Below are 25,790 nucleotides of genomic sequence, written 5' to 3' on the forward strand. Positions count from 1 at the left end.
GCTCGTCTAGCATGCTATCTTAGGTTAAAGCAATGGCACGAAAAGTGACACATGTGGCTTGTCTCAAAGAAATGCACAACCAAAGCTAATCCCCACATCAGTCTGAGAATTAGGCTACTATCAGGAAAGTTGAAAGCGGCTTCGTTGGCCCCATCGATGCTTATCCAAAGTACCCTTTGCAGCTCAAAATCTGTTTACAGACATCAGAGTGGTCCATGAAGGAAAGACAGGCATTAGAATGGCCCAGGAAGGCATATTTAGGTTGAAAGAATAGACACAGCAACCGAGGTCGTCTTGTTTCACGCATGGCAAAGTGGCGAACATGACCGCCATATTTTGTATAAGAAATCGCTTGTTCTTAGTATATAAAGGTCAATATGGTGAAGACGCACAATTGTGCCTGTCAACACTGCTTGGCATGCGGCAATAATACAATGGGTAAGGAATTCGCAATGGCTTTCCAATGTTGTCGTTAGGCCATATTTTACGATGTGACTTCATTCTTTACGTCTGGTGCGTCTTCGTGAACGCTGTAGGGCACATTAGATGAAATAATAACGACGTCTGTAGCGAAAACTATCTAGTTGCCCAGCGCCCTAATTTTCTCTTCGCTAGCCAGCTGTCGTCCGTTCAGAGGCGGGAAAGAAAGAAATGGGGAAAGAATACGAGTTTTTCGTCGTGTTCACGGTTCCCGTCTGTGACACCACCGGAGGTAATCATCTGCTGCTTGGTACGTATCTGTACAACGTATGTACCATTTACAACAGAGACGATATACGAGTTTCTGTTGACCTGTGGAATGTTCTACGTGGGGCAAACCGGAAGATGTATTAACAATCGTTTAATGGAGCACTCTAACTCATCAAAAGGTGGCAGCGGAAAGCACTTGCCAGTTCATTGTAGGTCATTTGCGAAGAAGTGCAAGCCGATGTTTGAAAAAACGAAGGTGTTAGGGCGAGCAAAGGGCACGTGAAATCTTGGAAGCATCCTTGATAGCAAGACATGGCCCAGATGGGTGCGTCAGCGAACCGTCAGTGCATCTTTTCAAGAAAGAGCTTGATTTTTTGCTGTAGATAGGGGCTTGGCGAGGGAGTGTTCCATTGTCACGCGCTTATGATCTGGCTTGGGCATGCGCATAGTTCGAAGAGGCAGCTTGCGTGATGTCAGTATCCCATTTGTTAGTCAGCGTTCGTCCTGTCTTCTTCTACGTCGGTGTCTCGTCCCTAGCGAAATTTAAGTTTACAAAAGAAAGAGATATTCATCCCATCCTGCAGACGTCAAAGATAACTTACTATCATTTGCAAGCCAAGTGAAATGCTGAGCGCATAAAGTCAGCACTAGAAATCTGTTAGTCACTGCTTACGTTTTAAGCCTAATACTAGCTCAAGCCGATCTCCTAGGTGCCTTCTTTAAACAAACTCTCTCTCCCAGGAGTCTAACGTGAGGACATAGTTGAAACTCGCGACGCGAACGCGAGCATGTGCTGACGCGTCGACTACAGTGGATGAAGTTCTGACGTCTCGAATTGGAGGTTACCACACAATAAGAAATATTAAAGAATTTAGGCGCAAATGAATTCATCAAATTCCCAAAATGTATGAGAGCACACTTTTAATTGAGGTTCGTGGCAAACGTTCTTATCTTTTTCTCCAGAAGGCATCCATGCATGGTATCAAAATTAACACGATGGCAAACTATCGGCAGGGCAAACTATTGGGTAGCACAAGGGCTAAGTACCGGGGGAGAAAAATAACACCGGCAGTAGAAGGGCACTGCGCACAGCAACTAAGCGATTATGTGGCCCGCATGGTTAATACGACTTGATGTTTGCGTCAGTAAACCCAAGCTTGAATAATACTGAATTCGAATTTACGTTTAGAAAACAAAATGCCATCAGAAATGGCAGAATGGCTCGTTCCTTTATCTTTCCCCCTTTTGTGTATGTGTGTGCGTGCGTAGTTTAAAATTATTTCTAGAAACACACCGGCTTTTTCTTGAGCTTGCTGGTGGTGAGTGGCATTCTTGTCCGGCTTAGCTCCTGAACCTTCCTTGCTGGCATGCGCCGAGGAGGACTTTCTTTCGGGAAACACGATCAGGTCATCAACCATTCCTGCAGGCTTGTTCTGCTGGTTTCCAAACATAATGTCCTCCTGGGAACGCTTGTCTGCTTCGCCATGCAAGAAACCATGGGGAGAAAACATTTTACTCATTGAATACAATGCTGGAAATACATGTTTTCTTTTAGCATAAATTATATTACTTTGTGCGTAGGGATACTCTGTCAGCAACTTCATCAGAAACCGATCGCCAGATCTGGAATTAGCTAATGAGAGGGCAGTCATAAGTCACCTATTTAAAAAAAGGCAACCCAAGAATGTTATCATGCATTAGGCACAGACTGCGCGAATCAACGAATTAATTTAACTAGTAACGAAAGAAAACTCTGTCACTAGTTCACGTATTCGAGGCAAGAGTCGTATACATTTTTCACAACAACGGATGTGCTTTAGTTAGCTTCGTTTCAATGTAGATATGCATTGCGGTGAGAATATTAGCATGCGAAAATAAAAATACCGGCAAACAGAGGCCTCAGGTGAGCACTAGAGATTATAATAAAACAGGTGGCATGCGATCTTCAGGGTAGTCATGGGGCAGCAAGGGGATCAAAGTGGCAACCAGGTTGGTCCGTGCGTTGGGGTCGCCGAGGCCAGAGCTTACCGGAGGGTGCTCGCATCCAAGATCTAATATACTTCCTGCACTCGGCGACCCCGGCCAGCACCCAACCCCCGAACCAGTCCAGGTTCTAGTTTTGGTGTTCTCGTAGGCACTTTAATGTCCAAAAGGCGCTTCCTAAGTATGCTGAACAAGGATACGTTGTTTACCCATAGTATTTGTGAAATTTCCTACTTCTATCAACCACAACACATCATGTATGTCTCACCGCATTACATAGGAGTACTGCAGTGAACTCATAAGAAACGCATGTCAGATCTTTTTATTCGATGCTTGGAGTTCAAAGCGGGAACGCAAGCTTCAGAAATTGTTTCCTGTTTGCTCAGAGACCAACGTGAGTGCGTTATTTCTGCAAATTTTTTTATATCGACAAGAGCACAATCAAAATGGCAATCAGGAACTTGCCGGCGTCCGATGGTTCCTGCTGTTGGTGCTGTTGCTGTCCGTGAGCGTCGTGGTGCTGAGAGTGGCTTCCCGCTGTGCCACCCATTGTGGTGGGCAGTCCCAGGGCCTCCTTCACCAGGAGGCAGCAAGCGCCCACCAGAAGCAGCTGAGTGACACCCATCATGCCACCCTGCTGTATCCATCAAGGATGGCACCCAGACCATGCGGGAACAAATAAATAACGAATATTATTATGGAAAGATCGCTCAATTGCCTAAGTAAGGATCCGAAGTCGGTGGCTCACGGCCATAATAATATACAAAATTTCTTTTGTGTTTCGTGCAATACACACAAATTCAAAAAAGCTATGTTTATACGTGCGCTTCTAATGTAGGACTGTTATGCACGCGTTTAACTATCGTAGCTTGACACTTTATGTGAGCATTTTACCTGAAGCCATGATAAAGGCGCCAAAGTTGGCTGCCGCATTGCTATGGGAAGCCTCAAAATCAGGCTGAAGCGTGTTTTGAAAACAGAATCGTTCCAGCAAATAACGATATGAAATTCGCAATGCACGTCAATGGTACAATACCACCAATATTACAGAATATCAGAAACTGTGCGCTACGAACCTCGTCGAGCAACACTAAAGAAAACACTTCTTTATTAGCCCGTAGTGGCTTTAAGCAGATTCCCCGCTTGAAAGTGTACAATAACAAACCTTGAATAATGAAGGTACTTGTTATTCATACTCGCGTCAGATTAAAATCTATCCACCACGAGCGATCGTTACTTAAAAACAAACACGGTGTTCCTTCTTATATTGCTCAGGAATGTACATGGCATAAGTTAGTCCACAGAAATGTTACAGTTCATGTGCTGCACTCGTTATATTTTGCTAAAACGAGTCAAGTGGTTCACAAGAAGATGGAGGCCTGAAGTGACAAATTGTAGGTGCCATCTTGAAGCTTCCCTTGTTCACCCGCTGTTCATCCATTGTAAGTTAGGCCAACATTAAAAAACATAGATGGTGACAGATTAACGAATAGTTTAAACATGCTTACACACGCACGTACACAATGTTGAGTGCCTGTCATTCATGATTATCGGAGAGCCATGCACGAGGTGAATATGAAGAATAATCATCTAAAAGTCGGGACCCTTGGAGAGGCGCTAATGCCTATAGAGTGTCGTGAAGGCCGGTTTTCTTATGGCTGGAGGCCTGCCAAGTAAACAAAGTTCCATAGCTGCACGTTTCAACACGACGGCGTTCTTGCGCAAATAGGTTAGTACTTATCAGCGTTTAGTCGGTAAAATCTACACTAGCTGAAATTTGCGCACCCGCTCACATAAGTTAAAAGATCTCCTCTACAGCACCGACATCCCTCGACTATATTCCGTGACGCATACCATGCACGAAGCTGAGTGGGCCATCACTTTAAATGTCGTTGAATGAAATTAAACTCTAGTTCGTTCATTCACTTCCGGTAGCATCAGCTATCGAGAAGAGCAGAAAACAAGAGAAGTAAATTGGAACCTTCAAATAGAATATGTCTTTGGCGTGAGCGTAGTGGCCAACTACAAGAAACATGAAAGAAAAACTCGTTTCGGCAGACTATTGAACTCTTTGCACGGCAATAAAAACGTGCGGTGGCGGCCCTTCGTTCTTCCAAGGAATCCGCGATGATCGTTCGAATAAATCTGCCACCAACTCGGTTCTTCGCCCTTTGCTCGCGGTGATAACCAAGCCACGAATGGCAAGGCTGAGAAGAACCCGTCGTTCCCCTTAAGTGCGTGAAAACTGGATTTACAGCGATAAATCTCGAGCCGCCGCACTTAGTACGCGCGAACTGCTTACAATAAAAATAAAAGCCAGAAGCAGTTGTGTCTACGTCATTGTTAGGACCCCGGGGAATCGTGCACTACGACCGTAGGCGGCAGACATGCAGCAGCTCTGCGCCATTGAAGAACGTCGTTCCTCCCTTCAAACTTCTTTTCCTAAAGCACAGTTTTACTTTTTCTAAGCCCTTTACAAACCACTCGTTCTCTGGGCGCCGCGCGTCCTCGTTGTGTAGATTGGGATTAGGGCTGCGTTTAACGCCCCGTTAAACGCAACCGTGAAGCCTTCAAGCGTTCTTGCGTCGTCCACCATGCGAGATATTTTCTTAGGCAGCGGGGCAATGGTTCGCATACTTAGGCATGCGAGTTTTGTTTTGGTGCGCGTATTTTCCTCCGTTGCACTTATCTGGAAGAGGCAAACTGCGATTCAGTTCGCAGCGTCCTCGTGGGCAGGCGCTGCTCAAAATTTCGATGGGGCCCATTTTCAGCGACGCTGATCTTGGCATGTTGGGCAGATTGATGTTGGGAAAAGCTCTTTCACGACAATTCCTTAGCGGAACGTACAATTTTTTTTTTTTACTTGTCTATATTCTCCTTCGACCACGCGGACGAAGAGGTTCGAGAAAATAAAGGTCCCGCGTTGCCCTTTGTGTCTTTGACCTTTCAGTTCTGTTTGTCCAGTATGGAACGGGCGACCGATCGATGAACCCTCGCATTTACTTAGGATTTATTAGGTTTTGCTACCCTAAGCAACGATTGCTTTGAGGGCGCTAACCGCACAGTTGCGAAACCTTCTTTATTTTTTTTAAGTCGTCTGAAAGCTTTTTTCCGCGCGAGAACGCAAACAATCCTTCGTCAAACTTTGTTAAAGAAAGCCGTTTGCACTGCCACTTGAGGCGCTCGAGGCTTAATAGTTTTCATTTCGAATGCTTTATCAGAACATTTGCTACAGTGCGTTTTCTTTTCATTTCATTCGATAAACTGCAGCAAACGAACAGCAGTGAGAAGCGGCGGAAAGTAAACGAATAAGAAAGCATCACTTGTTGCAAAACAATGGTCCAGATTATACGTTGCAGTCTAAGAATCAAACGTTGCCTCGACCGCCCGCATGAGCTGCTCATGCGGGCGGTATTCTTGTCTCCAGTGGAGCACGTTGCCTTGAGAGGTTGCCGTGAGAAGAGAAGAAAGAAAGAAAGAAAACGAAAGAAAGATTCCGTTGTATACTATATTTAAAGCTGACTTCTTCTTGCAAACTATGAAGCTGCGACAAAAATCAAAGTGCTCTCAGTCGGAAAAGAAAGAAAAAAACAAAAACAAAAAGAAAGGTCAGCCTACCTCTGACCGTGAGGGATGATTCAGACCTGTTTTACTGAAACTATATGTATATATATATATATATGCTTGACTTTCCGCTGTAACATGGAAACATTGTACACTTCGCAGATTGCGCGCAGTGTTTAGACATGTTTGACGGGCAATCACGCTCCATATATGTCACTATGAGCCCCCAGTCAAAACGCGTAAATATAGCGCCCAGACAATCTTGCTACGGAATTCCCATGGGTGCACCGGCGGAACACACACTCTAAGTGCCCGGAGAATCACGGGCACTATTATCAAGTGAAACAGGGACACATTTTTTTTTTTTTTTTTTTTATTACGCGAAAAAAAAAAGCTTTTGTTTTCCAACAAACTTTTCTTTCGAACTTCCCACGCAGCAACACCATTTCTGCGTGTGCGCAAATAGCTAGTTTGCGTAGGCTGGCATTTGTGTTACCAAGCGCAAGCGCATTATAGAACTAGGGGCTATCTATCTCAATTTTGAGCGCCAAAGTTCTACGGTGTAATGGAGAGAGAGAGAGAGAGAGAGAAACAAAAGCATACGCGTTTCTCACAATGCGGGAAGCGAGTCGTCGGTAATTAACTTTTCCCAACGTGTGTCGGTCGTATACACGGCTGGCTCCGCGAGTTTGCTGCATAAAAGTGCCTGCACTATAGCCGCTGTCCCTCAGTAAATGTCACCTACGTAACAAGCCATGGCGGAAGGAAATTAACCGAGCGAGGGGAGGGGGAGGGGGAGGCATCCTCATTTATGTCACGACCATTCACGCCGAGCAGAGCGCAATATGCGCTCTAACCTTGACCTTATAGCTCTGCATCGCGTGAGCATTGCGGCGGGCTGGCACGGAACGACTGCGAAAACCGCGCTGTGCGTTTCATCGTGGATGACACATAACCCCCGTGATTCGTATTCCCGTATGCACCAACACAACGAGCGCTCGTGCTACGTGGAATGACGAGCTTTCAGGAGATACGTTGCTCACTCGAAAGGACAATGCTTACTGAGATAGCGGCTACGAAATATGAATGTTACGATTGTTATCACTGTATGACTTGAGGGAAAGCGTAAAAAAATAAGAACACGAGGACAAGAGAAGGCGACGAAGACACAGCGCTGTGTCTTCGTGGGCTAGTTGGTGCTGCGTAAATTGAGGGAAAGCGCAAAAACAAAAACAAACATATACGAGGATGAGAGAAGGCAACGAAGACACAGCGCTGTGTTTTCGTTGCCTTCTCTTGTTTTCATGTTTCTTTTTTTTTTTGTGCTTTCCCTCAAGTTATGCAGTACCAACTAGCCCATCAGTCTCTTTATCAACATATCTTTTTTTTTTAGCATTCCTGGTCATGCAGAACTGAAGTTGAACATCCTGAAACTGCACAGGGGGTTGTGAGGGACTCCGTAGTGGTGGGCACCGAATAATTTTTACCACCTGGGGTTTTTGCTTCGGCACACAAAACTCAGTAACATGTGATTTGGTTGATTAAATAGGACTAATTGTGTAGTTAGGCGGAATGCAGAAAATAATCTGAGTATCTGCAAGCGACTGCAAACGACATTACCTCGGCTCTGTCCAGCTAGGTGACATTTGCATATATGTAAAGCTTGGCTCAAGTTACGTAGGACGCCCTATTTACAAATCGGGCGGCGCACTACTATGACAACGTCCAATAGATATCTCCTGCACTGTTTGTCGGGACTGATCAAGTCAGGTACTCGGAAAGCCATTCTCCGTATTTGCCTGCAGATAGCTTTCAATACGGAAGTGAACTCACTATAAGGGATTCATTGCCCAAAAACATTAAGGCGCTTTCACTAGCCTAGAAGCAATAGTTGCCAGTACCTGCTCGCTCCGTGTGTGCTTGTTGCACGCGGAGTGACGAGAGACAATGAGAGGCACACGCAGAAAACTCTAACGACACGATCGTGTACGTACGTATAAACGCGCTCTAGTGAGTGCGTAAACACCACGTCGTAAGCCTGCTTTATACCTCCAGGTAGAAGATATTGAACTCGGTAGGAAAAATCCACAGTGGTGTTTACGAAACAGGTCCGCTGTCGGCAGTAAGTCCGTATAGCGGAGGCACGCGCGGAGATTGGCTTCAGCTTGATTAGGTCTCTTTTTGTTATTTTGTTTACATTGTCTTAGTTGTAGTTGTTTATCTATGTATAGAAGTATTCATTAGGGGGAATGCCTTGGTTTCCTGAATATGTCTGCTTGCAGCTGACCCAAATTTAAAAAGAACAATCGACATTCCCCCCTTCAAAATTCTCCCAGTTCTATACCAGCTCAAAGCCGTTCCCTTTCCATCGCAAATAACGCTTTTTGCCAGCGCGAATCAGGCTAATTATTGTCAAATAACCAAGCTGCCCCTCAGAGGCATCGGATGGCTTGTGTTACAGAAGCCGATTTGCATATCGCGGAGCGCAGGAAATTAAATGAGTGCCGCTGGTGAGGAGCGTACAGTATCCGACTCTGCGGTCGCTGACGACGCGCCAAATCAATCGATTAAGGAGGAAGGAAGGGGAAATGAGAACACCCACCCCGGCGTGCATTAAATTGCGCAGTTCGTGCGAGCACTATTTTTTGTTTACAGCGCAGCGATCAATAACACTTCCCGCGGGAGTGATCCAACGCCGGAGAGGCTGAAGAATAGGGGGATTGTTTCTTTGAAAAGAACGGATTCAAAGCATCTGATTTTTTTTTTATCCCGTGCCCCAGTTTCCTATGATACTGCGCTATTGTAGCGTTCCCACCGCGCTTCTTGCTACGTTGGTCGACATGAGATTTTCCATCGGTGATCGTAAAAAATATCGTGCACCAAAATATCCCTTCCTTTTTGAAAGTGAATATAGTTTTTACTAAACTTATCGGGAAAAGCGTTCTCTGGACAAATGCGTCCCCGTAGACTTGTTCTCTTCAGTTTCAAGCGCCAAACAAATTTTGGCATTTCTACCACCTCGAATATTACACGATTCTGCCACGTTTATTGGACGAAGAGAAAAATATTTCTGAATTTTTTTTTCACCCTGCTCGCGAAGGGGTGTACTAGAGATAGAAGGGCTGAGATGTTTCTTCTTTTAATCCTGTTTCACGTGCCTTGATCAAGCCCTGTTGAAAACTCGGACGTCCAAAGTCTCATTGCCAAAACCGGCGGCCAAACGCAGTGCAAACAGGCTTAATATGAATGATACAGGAGTACCATTCATTTTGGGAAAACGGCGAGGTGGTAAGCGTTCATTATTGCGAAAAGTGCGAACGGACTGAAACGAATGAAAAACATAGGACGAGCGCTTACTAACAACTGAGGCGCTATAACGTAAAGCTATTCCAAACTTTTCTATTCCAATTCTGCAATCAGCCCTCCGACGATTGATCAAAAACTTTTTTGAAACACCCCCACTTCGCCTGTCTGTCACGCGACGTCACGAAAGACGCGATAGCTCCCCATCTGATATGAAGCGTACACACTGATTATGCACCATTGTGCCGAACAAAAAAAAAATACTTATTTCTGATTCGACGCCTTTTAGCTATTAACCCTCTGCTATTGGTCAAAAGTTTTCAGGCTGTATCCACTTCACCTGCCTGTCACGCGACGTCGCAAAACCACGAAAATTCACGCGTCAAAGTGACGTGTACGCGCTAAAGATGCATTGATATGGCGAACAAACTGAATTTTTTTCTGAATAGCCGCAACAGGCTTCCCCTTTCCGAAAGGAATAAAAGATGGCTGCCGCTGATCACTCAGGCGCTGGCAACTCGCACCTGTCGGGGAGCATGGGTTTATTTGAGTACAATAAACGTTTTTGCGTGGCCGTGTAACGTTTTCAAGCACTTTCGGCACGTTTACGACCTCGCTCTGCGAACTCTACTTTGGTGAGGATTCGTTTTAGCGGCATTCTTAACCTTCCGTTGCATGCCGTCGCAAGTTTCGACCAGCCACCACAAGATAAGTAAGGGAAAGCGGACCAATCGCAGACGCCGGCACCACCCTCTTCGTCCAGTTATCAATCTTCAGTGCAGTGGCTCGGCCCCATCGAATCCCTCTCCACTTGAGCGTGCTCCTCGCCACTTGTCAGCCAATTAGATGAGTTAAGCCGCTCACTGTGGGCAATGTTATTTGTTTTTAAAGCAAACAAAAGTGACCTCCTATAAACGAGGACAGCGGGTGATTGGTCTGTTCAGACAACCCTGTGGGCCACCGCCCGATCCTTACGTCGGCGGTTATGTAAATTTGACGTCAGGAAATTGGAGTAAAAGCATATTGAAATAGTTTTACGTTATAGGGCCCCTGAAACGTTTTCCTTTGAAATTGGCACATACATCAATACTTCGATGTGTGCGCATGGCATGTGACAACCCTTCAGCACACGGACAGGGCGAGGTTATGAGACCGAAATTTACTTACGATTGCCACGTGTCAGGGATCAAAGCGGTTTACTACCTCGCGGCTCCAGAAATCTACCGTTGTGAAGTAGATTCCTTGAGGTCTGACATGGTGCTACCACTGGTAAATTTCGATCTCGTAATCTCGCCTTGTACGCGTGCTGATGGGCTGTCACTTGTCATGCTCACGCGTCGAAGTCTTGGTATATATAAACAACGAATAAAAACGCTTCCGCTGTTAGTAAGCGATCGTCCTGTATTCTTCACTTGTCTTTGTCCGTTCGTGCTTATCGCAGTAATAAAACTTCATTTGGGATCGCCCTGTTATAACTCGCTGCATTGTCGAGGCGTCGCCTCTAATGGATGACTGCAGGAACAATGGGTTTGCTGAAAGCGTGTTTGTTTCACTTGGTAGCGAACTAGGACTGGTACATGTGTTTCAAGTAAACGCCCCAGTCCTTGCAACGATGCGCGATATTCACTGCTGCTGGTGGTCTGTTTTCCTTGCGGCAGACACAAGGCTGAAAGCCCGCTGCCGTTTGTGCTGTCCTCCTGTCATATATATGCTTCGTTTATTTGTTTTTACTTTTTTTGTCCTTTTACGGTGGACAGCCATTTTGATTGCGAAAAGGAAGTGACAGTACAATTTAGCGCTACATGTATCATTTATTGTTTGTGAAGAACCGGCTCTGGCGTGGTGGTTAAAATTAAATTATGGAGTATTACGTGCCAAAACCACTTTCTGATTATGAAACACGCCGTAGTGGACGACTCAGAAAATTTCGACCACCTGGGGTTCCATAGCGTGCACCTAAATGCGGCTCCATAGTGCACCTATGTACATAGGGTGTTTTCGCATTTCGCCCCCAGCGAAATGCGGCCGCCGTGGCCGGGATTCGATCCCGCGTCCTCGTGCTCGGCAGCCCAACACCGTAGCCACTGAGCAACCACGGCGGGTCCGGCGTGGTGGTTAGAATGCTGTGCTTGAAATCGAGCGATCGATTCCGCATATAACTGCTCGCCCACATGATCGCGACATTCGCAGTGGCAACGATATCAGTGTCAGCTGCCGAAAAGGCGTTCTCAGCATCGCAGAAACGCAAGGGCGGGTGGGAATGCCACCAGTTGCGCCCTAACCAAGCCTAAACGATTCGCACGATAGTACTACTCACGAAAGTACAGTGACCATCAAATCATTAAAGGCGCTATAGTGATAGCGAAGAGAAAGCAAGAAAAACAGGAGCCAGAGGAGCCTGCGTCATAATCGTGACGTCGGCGCATAGAAGCAAATGTCTTGGAAAAGAGCAGCAGCGCAAAAAAAAAAAAAAAAATACAGAAAAGGCGCTCCCACGGAGGCTAACGCTGCCAAGGCAAGAGCGCATCGATCCGAGCATGCACAGTGGCGCGGCATCTTCGGGCCGCTGTCTCTTATGGCGTGGACCTCGCTTTTCTTTTGTCTGCAATGCAGGCGACTCACAAAGAACGATGATGTCTGTTCGCCGCCTCCTAGAGAAAGAGAAAGCATGCATACGAAGGAGGAAGGAAGGAAGCAGGAATAGATGGAAAGACAAGGATGTTAGCCAGTTCTCAGACTGGCTGGCTACCCTGTGCTAGGGAAAAGCATAAAGGGAGTAAAAGACAATAGGAAAGAGATGTTGCAAAAAAAGAAGGAAAGGAAAGGGTGCATAGACAGGCAGAGAGGTTAACCAGAGGTAGTTTCGGATGGCTGCCCTGCACGACGGGAAGAGGTAAGGAGGTAAAATGAGGAAGAGGGTGGAAGGTGGAAGAGAAATGGACGGAAGGTGAAAGTGTCGGGCACAGACAAACCGCGTACTCTATATACCGCTAGCGGGCGGCGTTTTTAAAGTCTATCATGAAGACCCCTAATCCGCAGGACACTTAGTAGCGCGAAAAGCGACTTCTGCACAGAGTTCTTTTTTTAGGGAGCACTGCCCAAGAACTTTTAGTTCTGATAGTGAACGCTTGTTCAATTGGTCCAGCACTCTACAGGTCATTTTCCCCTGGGCACTACATCATGGGCACGCCAAGATGGAGGGTGTGAGCGTCTCATCACAGCTGCATATGTCGCACGGGGGGCTGTTGGCCATTCCAATAAGGGGGCATATAACGAGGAGTTATCTTACTCTAGATGCACGCCGCATGACGGTTGCCGTCTCTGGTAGGTGCGGCCAGCCACTACATTGTTCAATTAGAAATCGTTCCCCCTCAGTATGTTCAATTACGACTACAGTGTTGTGCCTCATATGGCCATAGCCGACGGAGATGGTGTTGAGAAGTAAGTTGCAAAAATTTTTCTTCAAGTGCCATGGTGCATGGCCTGTTCTTCGCCTCGCGATAGCTATCAGCTCGTACATTTCTTTCCCGCACCATTACTCAACAGCGTAGATAAGCATACTAGAGTTCCTTATTCTGCATCGGAAAGTTTCGTTCTCCGAGGCATCCGTTTATTCTAATGCTTTCGAGAAATTCTGCATGCTCGTGTATATTGCCGTAGATATTAAATTTATGTCCTTCGCCCTTCACAAAAGTTACAACTGCGTTCATTGTTTAAGTTACTTGCCAAATACAAGTTACACACCAAGTTGCACACCAGCTCATAAGAATGATAGAAACAGCTAGACAGAACTGTGGAAAGGCTGACACTATGGTGACGCTAACCTGTCGTAAGGGCTGAATGTTTTATGTAATTCCTCGCTGGCCATTTACTTTTGCCATAAGATTAGTTTTCCGTCTTGACTGCTCTTGTTTTCGGATGTGGTCACAAGAAAGCTTAAAAAAGATAGCGATTGTTCGGAAGAGAGTGGGAGCTGAAAGTGAGCAGTCCACTTAAAGTTGAGCGATGCAGTCACCATGTAAATCTTTTTATTAATTCTCTATTTTCTTGTGTTCACAAGAAAAGAACCATTACTCCGCAGACGATTGACAGGCCTAAGCACACCAGGACATTCATTCCAGAAACAGTTCAATGCACTGTTGTGTGTCATGTACACTGCCAAGAAGATGCGCCTCCTGTGCACTGTGGCTTCACAAGACCACGAAATGAGAGCCCACAAGCTTCACTTCCACGGAGACAGCGAAATGAACAGAAGTTCTGACATATGAGTCTAGTATACACAAATTACGCATCGCTGAGTGGTCCACATATATTCATTCGCTTTCGACACGCGGAATGGTTAGTGTGCATACCGGAGCACTACTAAGCTACAGACAAGTTTTGTAACACTCAAGAGGCGTGGAGTGGGGAATACAGCGCGTGCGAGGGGCACCGTTGTTCCTAAAATATACGTTTCACTTTTAACCGCAAAGTATTCGAACATATCTCGTCTCCGCGAACAGTATTATCCGAAGGATGAAGGACTACAGACGTACGTACGAGCGCGGAAAACGCGTGTGTGTTTGATACAAAATAAAACAGTGAGCAGATTGAGGCAGAGCTGTAACTGCGGACGCAATCGTTATCACGCGTGCATCATTGAATGGGTGCATCATGTAACTGCGGGCGCGTCGTTGAGCGGCTTCGTCGCTAAGCAAAAATAAAGGAAAAGGAAATATCTGCGTGAGCCGGCTGCACACGGTGTTGCATGAAACATGACAGAGGATGCGTGAACCAGAGGCCTGTCCCTGCTTTTCTCTTGATCACCGCAACACGTAATGGACGCTCCGTGCAGGAACACTCAAAGCCATATCGCAAGTATTATGTTTTCTTTGGTTCTTATTGGCAACATAGGAGTGTGCGCGTCTGTATACGTGTCTGTGCCTGAAGGGTTTGCTTAATGCATGTGCGCGAGCGCATGATATATATATATATATATATATATATATATATATATATATATACACACCTGTATCCCGTGACCGGCTTCTCACACAGCACACGTTTTTTGCACTTTGGCACTGTTAATGCTAGCGAATTAAAAGAAAGAAAGGAGAGAAACATACGCGCTTAAGGAGCTTATCAGACTATATCCTTATCTTCAAAGGCAATTCCTCCCACAGAGACCTCTATGATCTGAACCTCTGTTCGCAGCCGTTCAAGTAGACCTACGTGAAGCGTCTTAACCATGCACCGATGGGTACACAAGTGAGGAGAGTTAGTCCGCCTTGCGTTTGTTTCGTTTCGTACGCAAAACAAGCGAGGCAAGGCGGCAACAGCGTCTGTCAGACATTTGTTCAGACGAGGCGGAAACTGCCAGAAGAAATACAAAGCGCACTTGAAGTTTTATTCACTCTAATAGGGCGTGAAGAGCTGAAAAATACTGATGTACACGTGCACATGAGAACGTGCATATTGAAAGTGTTATGCAGCGAAGGTACCTTTACAGTTGGATTCGAAAACAAAGTTGCGCAGTTATGAAGTGACAGGCAGCTGCATACCGCAATCCATCGTTCGGCACCATCGGATGTTTTCTAATATTAGATAGTCGGGGTTTCTTTATTTCTTCTTCTTATGTAGTCTGTAGTGTTTTAATCACACGTGACGCTGAATGTTATGCTTACATCGTTTAAATCTCGCATGCATTTTTTTTACATTTTCGATACCTTGCATACAAGGATCAAATAAATAAAGAATAAATATGAAGACTAGGCACTCAGTGTCCTGGCCGAGTACACTGAGGCCCTTTAATTTGTTTAAGGTCATTCCCTTTTGCCAATAACAAGAATAACGTAACAACTGGCGAATGTTCCTCTCGCCTGGAAATGAGACCGTCATAAAAGTAATTATGTTATCCTGACAGAGCTGTAACATTTTGCGACTAAGTCGTGTCCACTACGCGGCGACAGGTACAACGTCTTGTTTTTCAAGCCAACTCCGGTACGACCGTAATGCTGACGGACAGGTTAATCTCAGATTAACGCCTCGGGTGCAGTAATCACCGAGCGGACCGTGCCCTAAACCTGCTCGGCGCGGTATTAGCAGTACACGCCCACTTCTAAAAGAAAATCGTAGCTATGGCACTGCAAAGAGAGTGGGCCGTATACAACGACCGCCAAGCTGTTTGTAGCGTGTGTTAATCCTGCTGTGTAAACACGCACTGTTGCGGGAGCTACAGCTGGTGCAGACAAACATGTGGTGAAATTCTAAAAGGGGCAGCACTAACGGACGCTTCACAGTGTACGCCTCGATGCCTTATTGGTCGTACTACATACAGGCTGTATCGTTTCCTCATTGCAGAGGCGCTGCTCGGTCTCGAACCTTGACCCCACCAGTAAACGAAACTTAGTTTTCTTTATCTTCTACATCACGGTTCTTTTTCTTTAGCGTGGTCATCTCGCGGTGGAGAGAGAGAGAGAGAAAAACAAGCTTTAATGGTATGCTATATATATATATATATATATATATATATATATATATGCAAAGTTTTATTAAGGCTTTAAGGCTCGCGGCCCACAAGAACGTCCGAAGCACTTTAGTGGCGCCTCACGCACAGATGGTGCTTTGCCATGGAGCGAGAATGGGCCGCAGTTTCAAGCTCGAGACCCGTTGCAGGTGGAGTGCCAACTTCAAAGACTCTCTTACGCATAGCGTCAGCAACGTGGTGAAAGTTGTGGGGTTGCCCTTGTATGTATATATCAAGAGACTTGCGGGGGACTTATTCACTCCTATCACCATCCCATAGTTACTGGACTATCCTTTTGGTGCTGGTGCCGTGGACGAGACAATTTTCTCGCGCTTGTTGTTCGTGTGTGCATCGTGATTGCTGAAAATTTCTTCTTTCTTTTTATTTTTTTTTAAATTTTTACTCTCGTAACGAATCTGTGGTTTCGGTATAGCCGGCTCTGACGTAGTCTCCATTCCCATGCTTCCACATCTAAATACACACAAAAAAGAAATTATTACCACGCTGTTTTGGAGCACAGAAACACAAGACGGTACACAGGCAGGAACGCGATAATGTGCTATTGTATGTGTCCTTTTCTGTGTGTGTGTCTTTTTGTTTTTGTTTTTTGTTCGAAAAGAGCACGGTAAGCAAACTAAGTATGTACAGCCAACTGCAAAGAGAATTTCTTACTCCAGCGCTTCGATAGCTTGGACCAGCTCTATGGAGTACAATATGTCTCTCGACTTTATTGCAACAAAGACGTCATGAAGACGGAAGTATCGATAACTAGTAAATAACGAGAGAAGGGTGCCTGTGCCTCTGTTCCTAAATAGCGTATGCAAAACTGAACCGGCGGGAAAGTAGCGTGCACAATTGCTCTCTGAACAACGAACCCTCGCTGCAAATACCACGCTACAGAAATAGGCCTTGCTGCGCCGCGAAGTAATTATTATTATTATTTGTTTTGAAACCATGCGTGCACTAGACAGGAAAGTGAAAGCGAGGAGCAGGCTGGCAACTGCCACCAAAAGGGGCACAACGCTGCAGAAAAGAGGAGACGCAAACGTAGAAGTGGAAGACAGGAAGGAGGGGGGGGGGGGGGGAATGCTCTACAGAGAAAGGCGCACACATACTCTAAATACCACCCACCATTACAACTCAACGTCCTCCGCAAGCCACCAAGCGGTAACTATTACTCTCCAAGTTTTCTTGCCGTAGGAGAGAGGAACGTGCGTAAAAATGAAAACAAGAACTGTATGACATTTGCCGCGGCGATGCCAAGTCCTCCCGTTTAAACATCTGCACCGATCTGAGGCATGAACAATTCCCGTAAAATGAGCATTTGCAGACGCCTGGCAAGAGCGCGATAGCGGAGGTAGAAGTACGCACGACGGGAAGAAAAAAAAGCACGAGACGTACCAACAACTGAAAATAAAAGCACGAAGGTAACAATTAAAAAGGCATTCTGTACTCTATGGCCCAGCGGGGCTCGTGTTTCTGCCGCTGCAGGATTCAGGTCACATCAGGCGGCCTGCGAGCTAGTGAAGATTGTTTTTCGTGCGGGGGCGGTGCGTCAGAACCTGAGCTAAAGCGAAGCTTGCGGAGAGACGTGGATAGCGGGTATATTTAGGTCGGCCCGAGCAAAACAGCGCTGCGGCGAAACCTAACCTCCCGCGGAGGGAAGGGGGAAGAAGGGGAGGGGAGGGGAGGAGAGACGCCGTTAGGAGAAGTGGTTGGTCGATCATCCTACACCGAAGGCTTTTACGAACAGGCAAGAAAACCTGCGCTTACCGCCACGAGGGCCCTGTTGCTACGGGACGCCGGTTGCGAGCTGCACCGGCGACAAGACGACATGGACGTAAGCCTAACGCCGAGTGTGAAATAGAAACTGGTCGTTGTTGAACGGTTCCTCTGTCCCCCTGGGGACTCCGTGCGTGGCGCGTTTTTTCTGCACACGCAAGAAGAATCTCAGTGGTTGCTATCTTGATAAACTGGGAGCTTGGGCGAGTTGGTGATTCAATATCGACATGTGTGCTGTTATCTAGTGGATCGGTTATTCTGCGCACTCATTCTCGCGAGTGCGTAAGAATTTTCGGCCTGCAAGAGTGCCTCGTCACGCTCGGAACGCGTTTTGATGAAGGGCTAGAAGTGGTAAAGGAATTCGGCCACTATCACTTTGAGTAGAGTTGCCGTATCTTGACTGCGTGACTGCCATGTTCTTGTTACGCTTCACTGCTTTCTTCTTGTAATTTCATAGCCACGTAGAATGGCCGCCCTGTAGTGCAAGTCGGTGCGAGATTTGAATCGGGAAGTATGCATTCGGCATGAGCTTCTTGCGAAGTCTTCCCATAAGTTGGTGCAACATTTTTCTTTCTTTTTTTATGTGCCCGCGGTATATTGTGGCGAACGTTAGCGCGTATTCGCCTAAAGCACTCCCTCCCGTTACAGAGCTGTCAAATAGCGCACATTGCTCAAGACACATCTTAGAAAAAACTGTCAGTCCAATTACGTCGATCAAGACAGTGTGACTTGCCAGGTTTTCATAAAAAGCGCATGAATGGGTTTCAATAGTGTTAACTTATTAGCGAATCCGCATCAAACTCTGGGGGAGGTACTGCGAACACGTAGAGGTGTTGCAAGAGGAAACAAAGAAGCCAGGAACGTGGGCACTGTAGGGGCTTGGCCGCATCGTGTCGTACCTGTGAAACTTCTGGCGCTAGGTAACTCGGAACAAATAAACTAAAGTTTGTCCCCTTGCATACGCTTAGAGCAGTACGGATGCCACAAATGGCCGATTAAGTCTCTAGGTGTCAGATTTATTCATGAGTGCAGTGGTTTCATTTATTCTAATAAAGCCTGTACACAGTGGCGTAGCTAGGTCGTCTGGCACCCGGGGCCCATAGGTCTTCTGTCACCCCCCCCCCCCCCGGCTGTAGTCGAGGAAGGCGAGGATATCAAGAAGTTCCGGGTGTCTTCAGACGTATATGACACCCCCCTGGCCCCTTGCACCCGGGGCCCACGGCCCCCCGCCCCCCCCCCCCCCCCCTGTTGCTACGCCACTGCCTGTACACACCATTCTGGCACCGGCTCTTTTCTTCTTTCTTTCTTTCTTTCTTTCTTTCGTTGTTGTTGCTACGAACGCAGTGCTTTGAAAACTGCAAATTTTTGTTACCTTCTCCCTTATAATATGACGAATGTACGCTCTAAACAAATTTCTTTTTCTAACTGCTTTCCTAACTTTCTCGCTGTCTTAATATGTCATTGCGAGTTTTCCAACAGTGCTCCTCATTTCACTCCCGTACTATGACGTCAGTGAACAGGAAAAAGTTATCCTAATTTAATGTAGTATGATATTGGTTCTAGCCTGCATGCAGCTTGCTGCAATCTCCCAACGACATCCGCGTACGCGGAATGACGAACATATGTCGCTGACAAACGCCTTTGTAACAGGGTTTCTCCCCAATTATACTCTTTATGCAAAGAAGCCCGCTTGCGTAGAATTAATTGTTTTAAAGATATTGGCTTGTAATCTATTAATACTGCTGCATTTCTGTAAACGAAGACGCCACCTATCCAGCAGTATGCTTCGACGACCTTTTGCAGTTGTTTTTTTTTTTTTTTCATAATGGAGCGCATAAAATACATCGAAGATGGTGCGAACGCGGATGATGTTGACGCGGACGGAGCTCAACTGCAACAAAGTGTATCCAAATACATCCAAATGCATAATCCAAGTATAATCGATAGCGAGGGGGACGCATGTACGCGTGCGAAACTGTGATCGTGCGCACAAGAACCACGTGTAAAACCGACACCGAGGAGGTAACCTAGCTAAAGTCGTTGCCGATTCTATACACGGGTACAGTATCCGTTATGCAGTCAAAACTGGGGCTGTATTCTTAATCCGTCATCTTCTGCGCTATACGTTTCAGTGCGCATCTCCGGCTAGATCAGCGGAAGCTGATTAAGGGGCAAAAATATCATGTTTCGTCAGCGTTTTTTTCCCGTCGCATCATTCTCGAGTGCATTTCTAGGATGCTTTCTAGTGCAACGAGGCATCGCGCAGATAGTCACGTCCCGGAAAAATGATCGATTAGAAAGAAAATTAGCGATCCGACGGATGGATTGGGAGCAGTTACTCGAGCAGAATGAAGGTAGCTGCACGAGCAATACTATAAATTTGTTTTTTGTTTTTATTGAAGTGAATGTTAGGAGAGGTTGGCGCCTTTATGGAGGCACCGGCTACTCCTCGTCACTTGGCAAACGAAACAAATTTGCGTAAAAAGGAAGAATAGCGACACAAACTATAACACTCATTAGAACACTGGATGAATAAAAATATACATTCCAACAGTAGATGAGTCGCAAAGTTCTGTGCATTAGTTCAGTTTGTTCTCATGCTACCACTTGTTCTCCCCGAAATCGATCAATCACGAATTAAGCTCTTTCTGTAAGATGAGAGTTGCTGCCTACCGATAAAAGACAGACAATCAGTTGAAGGAATGCGTGTCTTTGCCAAAGTACTAGTTTGCCATTTTTTGTTGCAGAGCCCTAACAATCTTGCATGATACATTTTGTTTTTCCTATCTGAATAGATTTGTCAAATTGAGGTTAGTATTGACGATGAACTGCAACAGTGCAACAACTCGCACTGTAGCTCTAATTATTCTAAAATTAGTTAATACCTTACGCCATTCGCCAGCGCCAAATTCCGCGCGAGCAGTACTGCTTTCAACCGATGATACGGAGGATCTACGACTTTGTCCTGCTCTTACCCTGCAAGTCTAGACTTCTCAGTCCGGGCTTCTAGTGTTTGCCTGCTCTTCACAAGCCAGGGAATAGGAGGGGAAGGGTAGGGTGGTGGGGGAATCGCCGTATGCTATTAGGATCAGAGCGTGATCTCCGCTAGGCACGTGGTAATTCTGTAAAAGCGAGGGAACTCGGTACGACGTCCAACGCCTGTCACTTCAGAGAGCTTTACACAAGCTGGTCCTTAAAACATTTTCTGGGTCAGAATACTTGGACATCGGTAGGTGGCGCAAAAAAACTATACGTGAGCCGGCCTCGGCGAACGTTTATAGTTATCTCGTACATCGTTCGGCGATCACACACTGCTCACTCTCTCACTATTTCGCTTTTATGTTCCTCCTTTCCCTTACCGCTAGTTTAGGGTAGCAGACCTGACGTTCATCCAGCTGATCACCTTGTTTTTGCTATACTTGCTTTCTATCTGCCCATATTTGTGTCAGCCAAAACACAACGCAAATAGATAATCATCACTCTCAAAATCAACTTGCAGTACAGCGAAAGTTACAGGAGGGGCTAAGACATCGTTGTGGCCTTTGCGTTTACCGCGTAGTACGCACTATAATGTAGTTCCGCGTTTCGGCATCGGTTATATTTCCAATATATACATGCATAGCTGTAGTATAGGGGAGGGTAGGTAAATATTTGTCTCATTTCTAGCGTCCTAAGCACGTAATTTTTTTGCAGAAATGTAACACCGGCTTGGCGCAAGTGCGGATTGACACACCGCGGACTGACACCATCTGCACGCGGGCTTCTTTGATTGGCTCACGCGCCCCGTAGCTTTCATTGCACTGCCCATACACTGCGAGGAGTCTAGATCGGTGTCCGTCTGTGCCCGTGTGTTTTATCTTTCTTTATATGTGGTGACCCGTCTAAGTCCAACTCCGAAATTACGGGATCACACGAACTCCGCAGCAGCGGAACTTGGAGAAGGCTTAACGGCTGCACGCTTAGGACGGCATCGCACGGAGCGTGCGCATTCTCGAAAATCGAACAGTCGCCGCGTGGGCGCAAAGTACAGTCTTTTCTAAGCACTTAATGCCTTTAATTCGCTCGTCGCGATAATTGTCGAGCCGAATGAGATCACGAACGCGAAGCGAATCTGCCTGAGGGATGCGCACTTATCCTTGCGTCATCCTTTTTTTTTTTTTTTCCACACCAACAACCCCAATTGTTGAAACCGCTTTTCTGTACGGCTGCTGTGTTTTACAGCGAAAACCACGACCAAATGAAAAAATAAGATGGCTGGGACGAGTCAATATAGTAGGACTGATGATGAAGGGTTCACACTTAACGATGTGTAGTGCGTTGTACGCGTGCTCGGCGCTGCGCGATTTCACTCGGTCAGTTGTGTCCAGTACTTCATTATTTTAGATTACAAGCGAAGTGCGCAATGCAGAAGAAGATTCTTCAGCGTTATACCGCGAGAATGACGTTATGATGCTTCACGTAGTCCACAAGGCTCGTGACAGGGTTTCGCTAACGCCTCAAAGCTGAAGCACTGTTATCGAATGCCTTCGTTTCAGCTTCGTTATCCGATTCTTCGCTTTTACTTACGACCAATTCTTGCTCTCTAGTCGGTTCTTTCTCTAATTACGTGTTATGTTCATCGTAGAACAAGGTTAGTGCTCGCAAATCAACAGCAAGCACTTGCTCTACATTTTATTCCAATTCTTAAAGACGACTTGATACCACACCAAACGCGGTCACCCTGCTTGTGGCGAAATATGCACTACGGCTTCAGTGTCACGCTCTATCGCCTTATTTTTAATGATAGACCTGTCTGTGTGATCACCTCTGAACATGTCACGTTTTTCTTGTGCGCGCATATGTTCGGGGACTTTCCCTTTCTCTCTATCGAGTCTTTCTATTCCCTCCTCCCGTTTCCCCTGTGTGGGGTAGCACACCGGGAGTTTTCTGGATATCTCCACCTTCTTGACTTTATAATTTCCCTTTCTCTTATATCATGTCGGCATACCTTTTCTAGTACAAGCATTCTCTAACATTCTGCATTTATTTTTATTTTTACACCTATACCTTTCTTTCCTGCCTAAGGTGTTGTTTTAGCTATTAATAATACAGAAAGAGAGAGAAAATGGTAAATGAAAAGCAGGGAGGTTAACTAGGACCAAGCCCGGTTGGCTACCGTGGCTCATTCAATAATAATAATAATAATAATAATAATAATAATAATAATAATAATAATAATAATTATTATTATTATTATTATTATTATTATTATTATTATTATTATTATTATTATTATTATTATTACACACTCAAGTCCTGTAGTGCGATGAAACTCTATTACAAATATCTCCAGTTGCTCCTATGTTTCAGCAGGAGCATCGCTATCAAGCTAGTGAATTTTCTATCCCGATCGTTTCAAAGACATACCTATATTTTATTCCAGATGGTTCATTTCCCCGCGTTACGCCGGTATTAGCTCGTTACATGAAATGTATGCCTATCCTGGACACCTGCTTTTCATTCTCAAGAAGGCACCCGAATTAAGAAACTCAGAGTGTGCGACGCTTCATTGTTACAACTTAAGTGGAACAGTAAGAAAATATCATCACTCAGTTCGCTTATCTTGCAGGTAGTAATGTCGAAGCCGAATCGTGCCATGGACGCAATCATCGTGCCCCAGCGCTTTATGCACGGAAACAACGCTGGCCTCGAGCGTCCAATCGCCTACACTCAGATTAAGCCATCGGCAGCACAGAGCCCATAGCGGGAATAAGAGACGCAGTAAGCAAAGCCTGCCCCGGAAAGTGCTCTTGGAAGCAGCAGCCTGTTTAGTGCTCTACGTAGGCCCCAGACAGCTTTATCGCAGTGCCGTCGCGACGGGCTTAATTTCCCTACTGGCAATGACGACAGCATCCGATGCCCACGCCGCGTTCACATTTACAGTCGCTCCAGGACGCACCATTGGTCTCAGTGGCGTTGTAATTTGGGCTGTCACTAAGCTCTGCTCCTTCTCTCTCTCTCTCTCTCTCTCTCTCTCTCTCTCTCTCTCTCTCTCTCTCTCTCTCTCTCTCTCTATGTTTTATATTTTTTTACGGAATGAAATAAAATATTTGTCAAACCCTTATCAAAGGCGGTACGACTTTCATGACAGTGTCATCACATCCTCGTTAATGCCACTCTGTCTGCTCAACACACAAAAAAAGAAAGAAAGAAAGAGAAGAACGCTAAAAAACCACCTCTTTCTTCCACTTGCGCCTCCTTGCGTCCCTTACAAAGCATTCACCACAGACAACGTGGATTATCTGCTCGAAACAACCCTAATGATTAGAAAGCTACAAAAACTGAGCTGAGATATCCGTGGGTCGAAAAGACAGGAGTGCGAAATGTGGACTCGAGACGCGGACATGGCATCCGTGGCGTCGCAGTGGGTCTTCTTGTGCCCATGCTTGCTAACACCTGCTTTTGCGCACCATCAACCCCCTCACAATAACTCATCGTTCGACAATGAAGAAGCTGAGCACGAGGGTGTGGGTTCGATTCCCAGACGCGGCGGCTGCATTCCAAGGGGTCAATGAACGTTAAAGCACTCCGGCTGATCAAAATTAATCCTGAACCCTTTCCACTGCACTCTCTCTCGCATCCCCAGTGTTTCTATGGGACGTAAGGCCTTGTGAATCAGTAGGTTGAATGGAGAATGGCGGCTTATTAAACTACCTAATGCTGCGTATTCATCACGCAGCTTCTTTCAGTGGTAGAGAGAGAGAGCTGTTAGGATAGCTGGTATATGACATTTACAGTGATAATGTGCTGAAAATAGGCTCAAAAATGGGACAGAAAGAGAGACGGATAAAACGCTAAAATGAATAGTTTAATTCATTCATGTCGATAAAGAATGCGCTAACACTCGGGAGCTGTTGTCGTTCCAGGATGTGACAACCAACCACACGGCGGTCAATAAGGAGAGGGGTCGTCGATGGGGACAAAGGGCAGGCACCTCTGTAGAAAATGTCTGACTGCCTGTTGCAAAATTCCCTTTTCAGAAACAAAAGCCATCAACGGGCATTCATTCCTGTGGGTATTGTCGGTCTGTCTGCTTCTTTCGTGCACCGTTGCTGCGCTCTTGTTCTAAATTGGGGTAAAGACTTTGTAATCGTGGGAAATAAAATGTGGAAGGGATGAGGCGAAAGATAATACCACCACTAACAAATAAAACAATCGTTTTCTTGGCGCCCGTATATTGTACTGAACGGTGAGATAGGGCGCCAGCTGCCTTCGAGGCTATCGATTGCTGGCTTCTAGCAAAGTTCACAGATCATGCTTATCAGCCGACCTAGCGAAATGCGCACCCAATGAGAGGTTACGCGTAAGCGTAAACAGGAGCCTGCTCTACCCGCAACCAAACTGGTGTTGCATTTCTATCCACCGGCGTGATCCCGTTTCGCAATTCTCCCGTTAGAAGCGACGTCTTGCGCAAGCCTCTTCTCCGTTGTGGATGAAGCACCTGGCAGGCCTTACTTCTATGCGGACTATCTGCGGTGTCAGCAAATGTCTTCCATGAATCTCTGGACGAAACTAAGTGACGAGTTCTACGAAGGCGCTTCCATCACCTCTGAATCCAGTCTTGTTGCAAATTGCGACGTCAAACGACAGTTTATGGCGAAGTGAAGCGCCTGGACTCGCATCAGAGTCGTCGTTCCGACGAGGCTTCGCTTCACTGCAGCTCACTCAAAAAACAGAAGGAGAGATAGATGGAGAAAAATCTCAGATTTAAACCAATCATAAGTATTGCAACCCAATACTTAAACGCTTCGATATCAAGTTTCTGAAATTACGCGATGGCTCCAAAACCAAACTAGCTGATTTAACTCGAACTATGGTGTGACAGCCAAATGTATCGCGTACGCCGCTTACGCTGAATATGAATACGCTTACGTTGTTGTTGTTGTTGTTGTTGTTGTTGTTGTTGTTGTTGTTGTTGTTGTTG

At 45.9% G+C, this 25,790-nt stretch overlaps 1 protein-coding gene across 1 annotated transcript in view; it reads right to left on the bottom strand.

Moving 5' to 3' along the window:
- Positions 1–25,790, bottom strand: part of LOC126521954 (uncharacterized) — a 48,402-nt gene that overhangs the window by 13,752 nt on the left and 8,860 nt on the right. Inside the window, exons 2-3 of the mRNA XM_050170704.3 lie at positions 3,139–3,310; positions 1,985–2,164 (exon numbers count right to left, since the gene is read on the bottom strand). Coding sequence (XP_050026661.2) covers positions 1,985–2,164; positions 3,139–3,301 — 343 coding nt within the window. The 5' untranslated portion in view covers positions 3,302–3,310. The remainder of the gene's footprint in view (positions 1–1,984; positions 2,165–3,138; positions 3,311–25,790) is intronic.

This window comes from Dermacentor andersoni, chromosome 6, assembly GCF_023375885.2.
Source record: "Dermacentor andersoni chromosome 6, qqDerAnde1_hic_scaffold, whole genome shotgun sequence".
NCBI lineage: Eukaryota > Metazoa > Arthropoda > Arachnida > Ixodida > Ixodidae > Dermacentor > Dermacentor andersoni.